This window comes from Typopeltis vanoorti, chromosome 3 (assembly GCF_054136105.1).
Source record: "Typopeltis vanoorti isolate ZY-2024b chromosome 3, IOZ_Tvanoo_1.0, whole genome shotgun sequence".
Taxonomy (NCBI): Eukaryota; Metazoa; Arthropoda; class Arachnida; order Uropygi; family Thelyphonidae; genus Typopeltis; species Typopeltis vanoorti.
The window spans coordinates 152,372,324-152,389,603 of NC_143551.1; the positions used below are offsets into that span (position 1 = coordinate 152,372,324).

General features: G+C 34.0%; 1 protein-coding gene across 2 annotated transcripts in view; it reads right to left on the reverse strand.

Moving 5' to 3' along the window:
* Window positions 1-17,280, reverse strand: part of LOC150108663 (nuclear factor 1 A-type-like) — a 299,832-nt gene that overhangs the window by 43,409 nt on the left and 239,143 nt on the right. For both annotated transcript variants that reach the window (XM_090416139.1, XM_090416138.1), the window contains exon 13: window positions 1,959-2,083. In XM_090416139.1, coding sequence (XP_090272265.1) covers window positions 1,959-2,083 — 125 coding nt within the window. The remainder of the gene's footprint in view (window positions 1-1,958; window positions 2,084-17,280) is intronic.

Sequence of the window (17,280 nt, forward strand, 5' to 3'; positions counted from 1 at the left end):
TATACTGTCCAGCATTTACGGAATAGTAAAGATAATTGAAGGTATTGACAGAGCCCAATTATCTATCATTTAGCTAAGAAACTAGTGTCAACACTCTCAAGGAGTTGGCAGGTCATTCTCCCCTCCTATATAAAAAGCACACAACACTATGCAAACAAAATTAAGGGCATCGCACTTGATAAAAGTGATTTATTAGTCAGTTTTGACATATCTGCCCTTTTTCACAAATGCGACAATGAATGATAATTCTTTTACAGAACAAATTTCTGTCCAATATCATGGTACTCATTGCCCATGTACTAGCTACCTTGTGTAGCAAAATACTTTTTACTTGCAAAAAAGGAGGCACCCCCCCCCACACACCAATTTCAACTTTTATATGGAAGCTTTTGAGCAATGTGCTCTAGATTCATTTCCTTTAAAACCCAAAGGTGTGGCTTAGGTATGTTGAGGAGGTGGAGGTTTTCGTTATCTAGTCCCATGGCCACCTGATATTAGACACTTTCCTCAGCCACCACAAACACATACAATTCATAACTGAAAGTCAGAACACACATCCTTTTTTAGATACTTTGTCACACATCTTCTGCAGTCTTTCTTTCATTGTTTACCGCAAGCCTACACATACTGGCCGACACATATACACACAAACTCTTACCACTGGTCCAACACAAAAACTAGGTGTCGTTAGCAGAGTTTAATAAAAAACTCTGTTTAATAAAAAACAGAGCTTTAAAGATTTGCTCCAATGAGCAAGCACTTAAACGTGAACTAAAAGTTATCAGCAATACCTTCCTAAAAATGGCCGAAGCTATCAACTATCAACAAAATTCTTCACAAGACTCCACTTAAAATAGACAAGATTACAATAATACTGTAACCATTCTATACATTAAAGGGATATCAGATAAAATAAACAGAATAATACAGAAAATACAATCGATCTTAACGCCACCTTTAAACCTCCTGCAAAATTAAAGAACTTATTCGACTCCTCCAAGGATTCATTTCCTCCACTGGACCACCCTGGAGTATACTCTATTCATTGCACCTATAATTTGCCTTATATGGGTGAAACAGGATGCATAATTCCTATTTAAAAAAAAAAAAACATACATAAATAGCACATGAAATTTAGTAACTATGGTGAATCTGGAATTTCTGATGATGCCCTGAATATTCTATATAGAATTGACTGAAAAGGCACTTTTCAGTCAATTCTCTACAATTGTCCTGTTCTCTACATGACATCAAAAAGTACTATGAATGTAAATTTAAAGAGGTTTGTAAAATTCTTAAACCACCATAATCTTAACAATAATGGTGGTCTAAAATCCCAAGAATATGGATGCCACATATTCTACCCAAATAATCTTTTGTTCTAAGAGTTAATTATAATTAGGACAGTAGTAATTTAGTAGGATCTTAGCTTTAATATAATAAACACCTACGTTAAATTACTGATTAGGCACCAATATTGCTTTTAATTAAAAGCATTAATATAAATTTGTTCTGTGATGATGTTATAGGTTTTGTTGTAGTTTTTTTTTTCTCATTAGAGATCAGGCCAGTAAAATAACAGTTGAGCAAATCATTGTTACTTTGGCATACTGTCTGAAAAGAAATATAGCTGGAATATGTATATTCCAGATGATAAGCTTAATACGAAGGTCGAAACATAATTATTGTAATCATGTAACATGGTTGTAATCTCCATAATTTATTGAAATGAATAATAAAGATGTTATATATATGTGTGTGTGTGTCAGCTTACAAAATTTCTGAATGTAATATATGTATCCAGGAGTTTTATAAGGTATTATTACATAAAAGATAAGAGGTTTTTGCATTGTATAATGTTGAGTTGCAATATTTTCTCCCATATTTTATGAACCATAGGCATTCACATTTTCTGTTATCTATATTATTTAAATTACAATATTTACTCTAATAATTACCTGAGCAGCAGCTTGTGGATGAATATGAGCAAAAGTGTGCTCTGCCCTAGTTAGAGTTGCAAATGGACTAATAACTGATCTGTGTATAGGTGGTGGTGTATCTGAAGTGTTGTTAACAGTAGGCCCTATTTTAAAATAAAAAAGAGAAGAGAGACTTATTAAAAACAAGTTACATATTAGTTACATATTCACTGAAATTATGTACATTTTAAGTAAATAAAAATCAATGGATTTTTCTTATGAATAAACAAATAAATAAAGATAAATACTTACCAGCTATTTTGGGCAGATGCAATAAGTAACCCCCCAATAGAATGGAAAAAAGCAATTATGATTTCTATCTTTAAAAAAGTAGTAGAGATGATCCTAAAAACTATAGAAGTATAAGTATACTAAATTCCTGTTACAAAATATATAGCAGAATTTTAAATAATAAACTAATAAAATATTCTGAAAACTTTATTTTAGAAGTATAGAATGGATTTAAAAAAGGACGATCATGTATAGACCCAGCCTTTTGCCTAAAATTAATCACAGAGAAAAGAAGAGAATAACATTTAGAAACACATATTACATTTATTGACTTTGAAAAAGTTAAGCATTTGACAAAGTTAAAAGAAGCATTTTATTTATTATTATTATTCCTGATACCTCCAAGGAGTCCGAAGGCTCATCGCAGAAGGACAGCTACAACTGTCTCAACCACTACATCGAACCTCTACTACGAATCATCTCCATCAACGCCATCTACCGCCCACCTCCACCACCAATATTTAACATATTAAAAGAAAGACAAATACCAAATAATATCCTAAAAGCTATCATAAGTATATATGAAAATAATCAAATACAAATAAGATTAAATCATGAGCTATCATATACGAGAGAGATAAACCAAGGGGTCCGACAGGAATGCCCCTCTCAGCAACTCTTTTTAATATTTACCTAAATGAAATAATAAAAAAATGGAATAAAAATTTACATCAAGGTATTAAACTTTCTCCTACTGTGAACTTAAACACTCTCCTTTTTGCCGATGAGCAAATAATAATTACAAATTCTGAAGATAACTTACAGAAAGCTAATTTAAATCTAAATGAGATAGCTGAAGATTATGGTATGATAACATCAACAGAAAAATAAAAAACTATGGCCTTAAAGGACAAGATCCAGTAAGAACTAAAATAGTAATAGATAGCAAGATTTTAGAACAGGTGAATTCATTTAACTACCTAGGTTGTATGATTACATATGAAAATGAAAAAGATATAAAACTAAAAATTGCAAAATACTTAAAAATAACAGGTGTAATTAACTGTATATTTAACCCAAACCAGACTAAAAGTATACAATACATTAGCCCTACCAGTCTTATTGTATGGAAGTGAAATCTGGACAATAAAACAAAAAGACAAACAAAGATTAATAACAGCAGAAATGAAGTTTATGAGAAAAACTGCAAAGTATACCCAGTTTGGTCACAAAAGAAATGAAGAAATTATGAAAGAATTAAACCAGGAATCAGTAATAGAAAAAAATTAAAAAAATATAAACATAAATGGATGGAACATGTTCAAAGAATAAAAACAGAAAGATTACTAAAACAAACATTAAATTACAAACCGTTAGGAAAAAGAAAACCAGGACGTCCTCTTAAAAGATTCAACGATGCCTTCTAAGGCAGGAACAGGTCACTCTAGGCCTAAATCCTTGATAGGCATGATGATGCAATAAGTAAATGATCCAGTAAGTAAAAATTAGCTACAGGATAAATTTTTTTAAAGATAAAATAAAAATACTTTTATAAATACCTTTTATAAAATTGCTTTCTACTTGAAGGTAATTTTATAAAATCTGGCTTATTTCACAAAGCCCTTTGTAGGCACTATTCAAAATTTCTTAAAACTTACTTTTTACAATGGCTTGAAAGATATAGTAAAATAGAATTTCTCAACTGTAAATATGGCAGTCATTTCAAAAGCTCTGTATATTGTACTCTTGTAGTTAAACCAAACATTAAGTTCACAAAGATAACTTCCTCTTGTGATTTATCACTGCTGCTCAACATTTGGGTATGCCTTGTATTCCTGTCAACAAACTTTTTTTCTTTTTCTTTTGATGTGTATGATAAATTTAATCAATTCAGCAGAAATCTCATCAATGGAAATAAAGCGTTTCCCATGAAGCCATTCTTTCAACACTGCAAACAGATTGAAGTCTGGAGGGCTTGTGTCAAGCTTGTATGGGGGTGGGGATGAGGAAGCCCTTGCCATCCATACTTTTCCATACTACTCACCATGCAAAATGTGCAATATCTAACCTGAGCCACCATGAAGAACAAGAATAGAAACAAAAAAGAGAACATTTTGCTCTTTTGAGTCTACTTACAATTGATCTGGAAGTGGAAACTATTACATCATCTCACTGGCTACACACAGGGTGTGCATAACTTTTACATGGTGGTCCTCAAGTTTAGAACTGTTTATAGCCACACTGTATTTGTTTAAAAGCAAAATGAAATTCTGCCAGCCTTGTTGGTTGAGTGAATCTAAATCCTGTTGTGGAATGAATACTTTTTAGTGGTAAATGATATGAGATCACTATCCAGCTTATTGGAGATCTCAGATGGATTGAAAAAAAAAAGTTCCACATTTGGTCTCTGTAGGCAGATTACCTAATTATTTACCCCCCCCCCCCCCAGGTACTTAACTAGGTTTCTCACTTGTTTTGAATAAAAATGACAAAAAATCAATAAATAATAGCTGACATAAATAAAATTTTGACTTACATAAAACAATTTTGTTCTCATCACTTATTATTATTATAACTGTATAGCCAAACACTCACTAAAGTGATCTTATAGGAGATATACTAACGTTTGCTATAGCAAAAAGATTACCATTGTCAGTTTCCTTTGGAATATAATAAATTTAATATAATAATAATCTGTCCTCTTTTTGTATTATTATAGACTTAGACATTTAATACATGTATAAAGATAGAATTTATTAAAACTCCAATATACTACCTTACCCCAGTCCTAAAGATATTTTCAGGTGCAAACTTTGCTCACACTTGGATAAAGGATTAAACCAAATTTATTATAGTCTAACCAAGTGAAAAATAAACTTTCAACATCTTTCTCTAAATCCAGAATAATTTAATAAAAAGGTGACACACCTTTTGGCAACTTCTATAGGTAAAGATGACCTCGTCATTGCTTCTGCCTAGCATTTCCATTCTGGGCCTGGCTCCCACTGAAGAGACCTCAATAAAGGTCGAAACTAGTCTGGGTAGTGGCTCTTCCCTTAATGCATAACATTATACATATCTGCAAGGAGATGTATTTTGCATTATGGGAGATACTGAGATAGGAGTGATGTTAGCTTGGTCCACCTTTGCTATGAGTTGCACTACCTTACCCCAGTCCTGAAGATATTTTCAGGTGCAAACTTTGTTTGCTCACACTTGGATAAAGGATTAAACTAAATTTATAATAGGCTAACCAAGTGAAAAATAAACTTTCAACACCTTTGGAATAGCATTTTATCTATAAATTTTTTTTTGCTTGTTATAGTGAGAGTTGGCTGTATTTTCTAACGTGTAAATTTTATATGTTTAGTATCTGTTTATATTATTTTACACTGCAAAATTATGCACAGTTATTTATGCATAACTTTTAGTAAAGATGGCAAATTAAATATGAAAATAGCCAGCAGAATTAGCAAAACCGATATGGTAGGGAGTCAGATGAATAAACTTATATGGAATAAGGGGAAATTAATCAAAATACTAAACTAGCTATATAATAGACAGTGTTCAAACCAATTTTAACTTATGGATCTGAGAGCTGGGTTAGAAAAAACACTTGATCAAAGTGAAGACCAAAGATAAGAGAGTTCTGAGAAAGGGGATCAAATAGGTGATATCAATAGCAGAATCATATTAACTATCCAACCAGCCACATGGATAAAATATACCAAAAATATACACTTCATATTCATATTCAGTCTATAATATTGAAAGATTATATGGGCTTCAAACAACACTTCGCATCTATGTAATTATGAACATATATACACACATCAAGGCTGGTACAGGGATTAAAAATGATGAAAAATGATATGAAAAGGAAAGAACTCGACATTGTTAACATTGTAATTCAGGAATGTGTTAGCAGAGTTAATCTTAAGAGGAATGGTCAGTTATACAGAAGGGGACAGAAAAGGGTAACTAAATAAAAAGAAAGCAAACTAAGTGTTCTTTGCCATGATTATAGGAAAAAGATCCAGGGGAAGACCAATATCTAGTAAAAAGTGTCTTAGAAAAGAGAAATACAAGATCTGGTGATATTAGAGTCTTGAAAGATAACATATTAATTAGGAGGAAAACTGATGTATAATATTGGATTTATTGGACCATGGTTTGGATAAACATTTATACATAATCGTCAACTAGCTTTGCCAGCTGTGTCTGTCTGGCTTTATCAAGACGAGAAAGATTATACTAATATTAAATGCAAAAACAAAAGAATGCAGTAACGACTTAAAAAACAGTTAAACAAATTGGAGGGCATGCATGACATCAAACGCATAAAGCATGAAGACTTAGTCATTGTTATTAAGTCACATTTTATAATTTCCTGCATAATTTAGTTCTGCTAAACTTAATGAATTTAATAGGTTTTTCGACATGTCTTTTAATATTATTATTCCCTGGTTTCTATTGAGGTTATTTCCTTTCCGTAGGACTACTGCAGCTTCTTTAAAGGTTCTACATCTGTAATCCTCTTCAATATATGGCATGGAGCTGTTGTCCCAATCTATTGAATGGTTTGAAGTTGAGAAATGATGTGCTAACCCTGAGGTGTCTGTTCTATTATTATTGACATCTCCGACATGTTCCTTCTTTTGGATATCTAGGCTTCGTGAAGTTTGGCCTATGTAAGTCAGTCCACACGTACATGGTATGCTGTAAACACCAGCATATTTGTAGAAAACAAATACAACTCTGTCTCCGCTACTCAAAATCAACAAACTACAATGAACTACAACTATACCAACGGCATCTACCACCCACCACCACTCGTATTTTCACAGACAATCACAAACATCCATGCTAACAGTGGGATTCGAACCCACAGCCTTTTGGCTGGAGAGCAGATATGCTAACCACTCGGCCAACCAGGATGGATTTTTTTCACCCATTTAACTTTTCTAAAAGGTACACAAATACTTCTATATGTATACAGAATTTATATATAAATACTTTTTCTAAAAGTATAAAAATAAACTTTATTTAAAGTTTATAAAAGGTAAAAAGCATAATTCAGAAATTGCTAAACTTAAAATTGCAGATTGAAGAAGTAATCAGCTTGTAAGATTAAGAAAGAAGTCTGAGATTTTAATAATGTTATAAAGTTTTATAAAACTTAAGAATAACAGGATATCAAAGTGTGTGTGTGTGTGTGTGTGTGTGTTCATCCAGAAAATGGTTATTTTTCATAAAATTATACATGAGACTCCATAGCTCAGTCAGTATAGACGACGCCCTTTGATTGGAAAGACCTGGGTTCGATTTCCATCTGTGACATGAGAACATGGACGGGAATTGAACAGTCATAAAATACATACTTAATCCCTCACTAGGAGGGCTCAACCAGTCCTCCAGAACAGGGGGGACCCCATACGAATAAATAAAATCATATGACCAACATTACGGAATTCATTATATATTTCTGATTTTATCATGAAAGTAAATTTAAGCTTTCTCTTCATCTGTGATGTACCTTAGTTAGATGCAGACATTACTCAGCAACTAAAAGGGAACTAGGATAACTCTATGGAAATGACCAAGAGATATGAGGAAATTTCACAGGGTAATTTAACTGAATGAAATTTCCTTGAATCCTGATAAACCTTTCTTTGAATATTGCTCACCAGCAACATAACACAGACTATGAGATGGAGGGGATGAATTCTTGAAAATATTTATTTTTATATCAATATAATATATATATATATATTGATCCCATACATGAGAGGGTGAAATGTCTATAAGCACATAAGTGCCATGTGTGGGGTGCAGGTGAGGACTCAAAAGTTTGCATTTTTTTTTTTTTTTTTTGAAGAGATGCAAAGATACGGTTGTTTGGAAAGACTTCTTGCAGAAGACTGTTCTGGAGAACAGAGGTAGATAAAACATGAAGTGGAAAAGCAGGTTCAGTGTGTTTACAGTTGCACGGTAAAGGGGTGCTCACAGCTACAACAGAAACTAGAGGAAAGGTGGTTGGTAGTTCATTAAAGCAACGACCACTGAAATATCTGTAGAATAGACACAGCCAAAACACTGCATCTGTGAGATAGTGGTTGAAGTGAATCTTTAAGAGAGGGATCATCTATGATCTGAACTGCTTTCCTCTGGACAGCATCAATAATCTTTAGAGAAGTTTTAGGTGCTCTATCCCAAACATGTATTCTAAGCAAGGGCAGATTTGGGATTTGGATGCTGAGGAAGCTACTAATGTGATGAGTTTGTGCCAGGTAAATGTTAGTCCAAGCAGAGAGGATCTGATCTTATCTGGTGATTTCTTTATTACTGAGGGTAAGGGAATGTGAGCTGAGATCTCTTTCAAGAGAGAAGAGGCAAGACTGAATTTTGGTGGCACTGAATGCAGATTGTCCTTGCTCCATGGAAGGATGGTATGTAGATTAATGTTTCAGGTACTAATTGTAGATGATCTTGATGCTTGGGGAGGTCTGCGCACTGAGTGGTTTGTAAAATGAATAGGATGAATGCAGAATACTATCATTATTATTAAGAGAGACCTCCAGGGAGTCAGACACTCATCAATCCCAATCAAAGCTATCGTACTTATTCTTGAATTCCTTGCACATACCACATCCAAAGGCAATCGAATCACAAATCACCCTATGAGAGAAAAATCTAACCCTCACTCCCTTTTTAGCGACATTCATTCTCGGATTCCAGGGATGCCCTTTTGTCCTTTCCCCATCCCTCATAACATGAAAAATTCCATTAACTGAAATACTGTATGATCCTTTCAGAAGTTTGCATGTCTCGATCATATCACCCCTATTCCTCCTGTTTGCTAATGTCTGCAGTCTACAAATTCTCAATCTGTCTTCATAATCAGCATTCTGCAATCCTGATATCATTTGTAACACTCTCTCTCCACTGTATCAGAATCGCAATGGAAACCAGAATACCAGACCTGTGCACAATACTCCAAGTGAGGTTTTATCAAGGCATTGTGAAGAGGCAAAATGACATCCTTATCATTACATGTTAAACTTCATTTTGGCATTCAAATATCTTTTGAGTTGTATTTGCAGTCTTTGCTACATGACCCCTGAACTTCAACTTGCTCTCTACTAACACTCCAAGATCACTAACCTGATCAGTTTCTTCTAGAATAATCCCACCAATATAATACAACATTGGATATCTAATCATGCCAAAGTGCATGACCTTTACATTTACTAACATTGAACTGACATCCATTTTCCCATGCCCACATTTCCAGCCAATTCAAATCATTCTGCACAGCAGCATTCCTGATTATCTTACCTATCTTTGCATCATCAGCAAATAGCTATATGTCACCTGTCAAATCCTTCCTTGTGGTACACCACTAGTTACCTTAAACCTTGCAGACGCACATCCCCTGTATACCACTTTTTGATATGTTTCTCTTAACCAAACTAATATTTTATAATACAAACTCATATTCTCCAATTTATGCAACAGTCTTCCATGCTGTATTCTGTCAAATGCTTTAGGAAAATCCAAAAGTATCATGGTCTACCCAGTGGTGTATTCAGGTATAGGCCCGGGCCTAGAGCGGCAAATTTTGAGGGGCAGCGGAAATTTCCACATTCTCATTTTTTGTAAATATAACATGTAACGTATATGCCGCATATACTCACAAGTAGAGAAATATTTTTCTTTTCCTCATTGTAAGTTGAGTCTGCAAGCATATTGGTGAGCGGCAAGACGTAGAATATTTTAGGACATTTTGGGTGAGTCATAATATATATATATAGTTATTAATAATACGAATTTACGATATGTAAATAAACATGTTCATTAAATATGAGGGGCGGAAAATACCTAAATACACCACTGGGTGTACCCATTCCCCTTGTCTAGTTCAAGGGTAACATTATTACACAATGTGAGCAAGTTGTAAAAATATGACCTTCCCTTAGTAAACTCATGCAGTTCATTGCAAAGTAGAGATTCATTGTCAGCCCATTTCTGAATGCTAGTCCTAACCAATTTTTCCAAAATTTTCACCACCTCTACTGAGATACTGATTGGCCAATAGTTGGATACATTGGTATTTGCACCATCCTTGTGCAATGGGATTGCCACACATTCTTTCCACTCTTGTGGAAACGTCCCTGTTTTGAGATTCAAATTATATAGCCGGGTCAAAGGAATAGCCAGATCAATAGAATATTCTTTTAGCTTATGTGCTGATATCCAATCAGTCTCTATTGCTGAATTCTTATTCAGTTTGTGCAACAGCTCTAATACCTCCTCTTCATACACCTGAGTTTCTTCAGAAGAGGTAGCAGTGAACTCAATGTTACATACACATCATCTGCAAAGTTGTAGATAGGATTAGTAGTGACTGAGAGTAGATTGTTTATGTACAGGACAAAGGTGATAGGACAGTCTTGAAGTACTCCTGCATTGGTGGTAAAGTTCAAAGAAAGGGAGTCATCTCAATCATGACACACACAATGAATAACCAGAGAGGAAGTTGGCAACCCAATTAGTGGATGGTAGGTAGACCATCACATCAAATTCCTGCCATGTACCCTCAAAGCATGCACAGGATATGATAGTACTACATGAAAAAAATTACATCATTACTAACTTCCTATCTACAATTTTCCTCCAAATCAGTCTGTTACTTGTCAAGACTCTAACATAATCAGATCTTATATTTCTATCATCTAAGGCACTTTGTACTGTATCAATCCACCTATATTTTGGTATTCCTCTGGGTCGTTTTGCTGCCAACCTGGCAGAGAACACTTGCTTTACTAATCTTTCTTTGCCCATTCTGTTTAAGTGACCATACCACCTGAGATTAGCTCTGCATTGTCAGCATTCCTGGATGCTGACAATGTCAAGTTCTTTCCTAATATCCTCGTTTTTAATATGATATTGTCATTGATGCTATCTATTCACGCCTATAATCTTTCTCAGGACCTTCATATCTGCGGTCTCTAGTTTTGGTGTTTTACTTCTGACCCAGCTCTCAGATCCATAAGTTAAAACTGGTTTGAACACCATCTTGTATACAGCTAATTTAGTGTTCCGACTAATTTCTCTCTTATTCCATATGAATTTAGTCAGTTGACTTCCCACCATACCAAATTTACTGATTCTGTTGTCTATTTCCATATTTAATTTACCATCTACACTAAAAATCGTGCCTAAGTAGCTGAAATGTTTCACTTGTTCCACAGGTTCTCCGTTCACAATGCAGTTGACATTTTCAATGATTCTGCCTATTTTCATTGTCTTTGTCTTTTTATTGCTGACCCTCATACCATATCTATTACAACAGTTATTCAATTTAATCAGGGAATCTTGCAAACTTATAGCGGATTTATTTAGAACTATAATATCATCTGTATAAAGCAAAGAGCTGACATTAACATCTCCAATTTTGATATCATGTTTAATACCACTTTTTTGGTATTAAATTGGAGATGTTAATGTCAGCAAAGAGCTGACATTAACATCTCCAATTTTGATATCATGTTTAATACCACTTTCCTTCATAATGTGATTCATATAGATAATGAATAACAGAGGGGATAATGTACATCCTTCTCTCACACCAGATTTAACATTAAACCATCTGACTGTACTTCCTTCAATTCTAACTGCTAACTTACAACTCAAATAAAGAGTAAGTATTGCTTGATATAATGCCCCAATGACACCATATAACTGTAATGTATTGAATAGCTTCTCTCTTGGCACCTTGTCATATGCCTTTTCCAAATCTACAAAACTTAAATAGAGATCTTTGTTATATTCCCATGCTTTCTCAACTATTTGTCGTAAAGTGAAGATCTGATCCTGACAGCCTCTATTTGGCCTGAATTCAGCTTGTTCTTCACCAGCCTTTTCTTCCACAATTCTTCTCAACCATTTCTCAAGTATACTTGCATAGAACTTGCCAAAGAACACTCAGTAGGGAAATACCTCTGTAATTCTCACATTCAGTTTTATTTCCGTTTTTATATATGGATACTATGAGAGCTCTACTCCAATCATCAGGAATTCGTCCCTCTGTCCAGGCTTTCTGAACTATGCAGCAGCCACTGTAAGACATTTATACCACCATATTTCAGCATTTCTGATCGAATATCATCTACTCCTGCTACCTTTCCACATTTCAAGCCTTTGATGGCTTTTTCTACTTCAAGTATGAATATGTATTCCTGACTGCATGCCTGATCAGTGTTTTTTTACCACTGCCATCACTGCTTGTTTCATTTAGCAGTTTTTCAAAGTAATTGCTCCATATTTCAGGGAGGATATCTTTTTCTCCCGTTTTCATGTCACCTTTATCATCTCTAACTGCTTTTACAGCACTCTTTCCTCCATTCCTAAGCTTCTTCAACAACCTCCAGAATATTTTGCCACCTTCTTGATATTTATTTTCTATATTCTTGCCAAAGTCCTCCCATGACTTTTGTTTAGCTAGTTTTACACAGTGTTTCACTTTCTTACATTTGTCTCTGTATTCTTTAAGAGAAAAAGCTGACTTATTTGACAGTAACTTTTGATATGCTTTATTCTTTTCCTTCACTGCCTCTTTAACTTCCTGTGTCCACCATGGAGTTCTAATTTTACTATCCTTGCAGACAACTTCACCACATGCCTCTCTAGCTGAATCAATCAGAGCTTTCTTCAAGGCTTTCCAATGAATCTCCAAGGTTTGGTTCCTGTTCTCAAACTCTTTCATTTTTTCTTCAATAATCTTTGTGTATTTTAGTCTACAGTTCACATCTGAGAGCTGTTCAACTTTTATTCGCTTTAAAACTTTCTAACATGTTATTCTTTTCAAAATGAAATTCAATTTTATCCTGCTCAAGACTAAATAGTGGTCACTTCCGATTTCAAATCCTCTGTACACTCTGGTGTCCTGCACCAGGGAGAAAACATCACTATCAACAATAACATACTCAATGAGACTTTTCTTATTCCTTGCGTCTTCTCTCCATGTGAATTTGTACACATTTTATGCTGGAACATGGTGTTAGTAATAACTAGTCCATGTCCCAAGCAGAAATCCAACAGATATTTGCCATTATTATTAGCTTTGCTCTTTTCTCCAAATTTTCTGAAAATATTTTTGTATGTCTGACAATCATTTCCTACTCTGCTATTTAGATCCCCAACAAGGACCAACTTTTCCTTTTTCATTGTGTCAGTTGCTTTTTCTAAAGCCTCAAAACATTCCTTCACTTCTACCTTAGTAGAACCTTCTATGGGACCATAGGCACAAATAAGTCTCATTGTCCAATTCCCCATTCTGATATTAGCCCACATCACTCTATTTGAGACTGCCTGCCATTCAAGAAGTTTAACCTCCTATTTTGTGTTGCATACTATGGCTACTCCTTTTCCTTGATTGTCATTGCCTGAATATAACATTTTGTATTTATTGCTCAGAAAGATCTCACCAGGTTTTGTCTTTTTTGTTTCAGTCACCCCTAATATGTCGATTTGGTACTTATCTAATTCCTCAGCTAGCTCCATTTCTTTGCCATTCAGGCTTCTTATGTTGATACCAATCTTTAATTCTGGTGATGTTGAGTTGGGGTGTGTTTTCAGATTTGTTCCAGTAGCTGACTTTTTGCTGTTCGCCCTGGTTCCTTGGCGAAAACAACGGGGGGCCTTGTTTAACTGGGCGACGTCCCAGCCGGCATGAAATTTTAAGAATACAATTTGGTTGGCTAAATCAAATTGCCAGCCCATCCTCGTTCATTCAGTATCCAGGTAGATACCCAACAGGGTGCACCACAAGAAGGTGAGGATTGGACATTAGGTCAGAAGCCCTGGTCGATTCTCCGCATTCCTTTAAAGGCTATGTGGAGGTCTCCTCTCTGTTATACAGCTTTGGCCCTTAAACACCCCGGAAGGTAGACCAAAGGATGGCAATTTGTTTAGTAGGCCTTGATACCAACAGGATCGAAAATTCTGAAAATGTGAAAAGTGGCAGCACTAGTTTCTCCAAACCTTTCCATAGCTCATGTCCAGTGGTGGGTGAAATAAGCTTTGATATTAACTTTGGATCTTGATTGTTGGAATCTAGAGTGGTGGTTATTACTGATTAATTTGTGGGTCTCAAGGAAGTGGATAAGTTGGCTATTGAAGACTTTTTCCAGTATTTTGTTGGGGGGACTGAGATGATGGCAATTGCTTCGTAGTCTAATGGTAGATTTCTATCTCCCTTTTTTGGAATAGGCTAGATATGTGTTTGCTTCTACACAATGGGATAAGTACTATCTATGCATAACCGATTGTAGAGATGATACAGGAGAGGTAATATTCAAATCCAGAAAAAAAAATTACATGATTCTAAACAGTGCCAGATTAAGGGGTGGGCTGACCGGGCAGCTACCCGGGCACCAAAACTAAGGCCAGCAATAGAGCCTTATATCTATGCAACTTTGAAAAGGCGAAGTAGGGTCTTATTTCTTATTAAAAGTCTATAGGGAGAGTGAAGAATGTATTGATAGCAACAATAAACGGTAACAGTAAAATAAACCATTGCTAGATAGCAGGGACTTCATTTTATAACAGTCATCATCACTATTCATTATGCGTGATTTTTTTAAAAATATTTAAGATAGGATGGATTGCAAAGAAATTAAATTAAAAATATAATGTACTATAAGGTTGTTTTAATTGAAGTTCGAATTATAATAGTTTAGTAAACAAATCAGAAATGTACATAATATTCAGTAGGCGAAGTGGAAGCGTGCACAAAATGTTGAATATTGGTATGACACAGCGCATTGGCTAAACCAATTAACTAATTTAAAACTCTCTCGGAAAAGTTGTCAAACAAAGGTTTTCTCTATACTGATTCTAATTTTAGGTGTTACTTCATTAAATTAGAATTATACAAGATCGTCTTTGTCCGTTCTGTGTTTTTGTGTGTGTTATGTGTTTTGAAATTATAAAGTATTTCTTTTTGTTTTATTTTGCCTGTCCTTGAAATTTATAATAATACTGGTGATTTAGTGGTAAGTTTTACATTTTATTATTTTTACTATTAAATCCCCTTTTATTGTTAATTCATTTTTTTTTAATCGTAGAAATTTGGAATTTCTAACCCCTTAAAATGTCTTCTAAAAAATTATCTGGAGCAGAAAACCGTAAAAGAAAATTAGAAAAAGAAACAAATATTTCTAAAAGCGCAAAATATTTAACTTCCTAAAATCAACAAATTCATCTTCACCTGACTCTACTTCTAACATTTCAATAAAAGAAGATGCATCACATGATGAAAATTCTAGAGAATTAAACTCTGATGATATAAGTTTAAATGAAAAAGATAAAAAAAAAAAAATTAAAATAATGATTTGCAAATTTCAAATTCAAAAGTGACAAATTTCAAAGAAAACCTGCAGAACATTTCTGAAAATACTTTTCAGTATAACAATCCTACTACATGGCCTTTCCCATTAAACTCTGCAGTTCACAATTATATTTTATATTCAGATTTATTAGAATGTACCAGAGATGAAAGCAGTGATTTCGTTTATCCCAGACACACAGAAATTCGATGTTTTTCAGCATCAATGTATTATAGAATAACTCCAAATGGTAAAAAATATTTACGAAAATGGCTTATTTATTCATTGAGTGCCAACAAAGTATTTTGTATTTGCTGCAAATTATTTTACTCTAATAAAGTAACTTCAGCATTAGGATCAGTCGGTCATTGTAAGCGGAAACATAAATGATTACTTAAAGAGTCATGAAAATTCACCAGAACATGTAAAAAATTATTTCAAATGGGTTGAAACAAATACAAGATTTCAAAAAAGTAAAACAATAGATGAAGAAATGCAGTCAGTCATTGTTAAAGAACGAGAGCACTGGAAAAATGTATTGAAAAGTCTGTGTGATATTATATTATTTTTTATCAACCCATAATTTGGCTTTCCACGGTTCATCAGATCGGTTGTATACTCCAAATAACAATTTTTTGGGTTTGATAGAATTATTGAGTAAATATGATGTCATTATGCACGAACATGTACATCGCATTTTGTCGGAGGAAACCCGTGTAACATATGATGTAATCCATGTAAACCCATGGAAAAAACTCACGTACAAAGATTATTTAATAGTATAATTTTCACCCGTGTGTCACAGGCATCTTCAGTACATATTAAGCTCAAATTAAACAATAACTGACACTTCCAAAAATTTTTTTTGAATTGTCAGTTATTGTTTAATTTGAGCTTAATATGTACTGAAGGCGAAAATTATACTATTAATAATCTTTGTACGTGAGTTTTTTCCATTATTAATTTTGTATCGATATGTCTACTCAGGGTATACCTCTTTTAAAACTTATTCTCTTTTGGCATCAGCTGTTTGCGATGATATTGTTAAGCATGCCACAGAAGCAAAATACTTTTCAATTATTTTAGATAGCACCCCTGATATTAGTCACAAAGAACAACTTTCTTTTACTTTACGATTCTTAGATTTAAGAGTCTATTTTAGTTATTCAAGAACATTTTGTTTCATTCTATGAAATCAATGAATCTACAGGAGAATCATTATATGATAAGATCATTAAGTTGCTTTTAGATTTAAAATTAAATATTAATGATATTGGAGGACAGGGCTATGACAATGGGTCCAACATGCGAGGGAAAAATAAAGGTGTTCAAGCTCGTTTATGGCAAGTAAATCCCTATCATTTTACATACCTTGTGGCTGCCATTCTTTAAATTTAGTTATAGGTGATGCAGCAATGTCTTGCCCACAATCTGTTTCATTTTTTGGTGTTATTCAACATCTTTATACATTATTTTCAGCATCCGTTGCTAGATGGAAAATTTTAACTGATAATGTACCAAATTGCACTGTTAAAGCCGTATGTGAAACTCATTGGGAGGGTTGTATTGAATGCATAAAGTCAGTTAGGTATCAGATTGTCAAAATTCATGATGCACTGATAATACTTAGTGAAAATTCAACTGATGCAGCCACCAAATCTGAATCTTTAACACTAGCA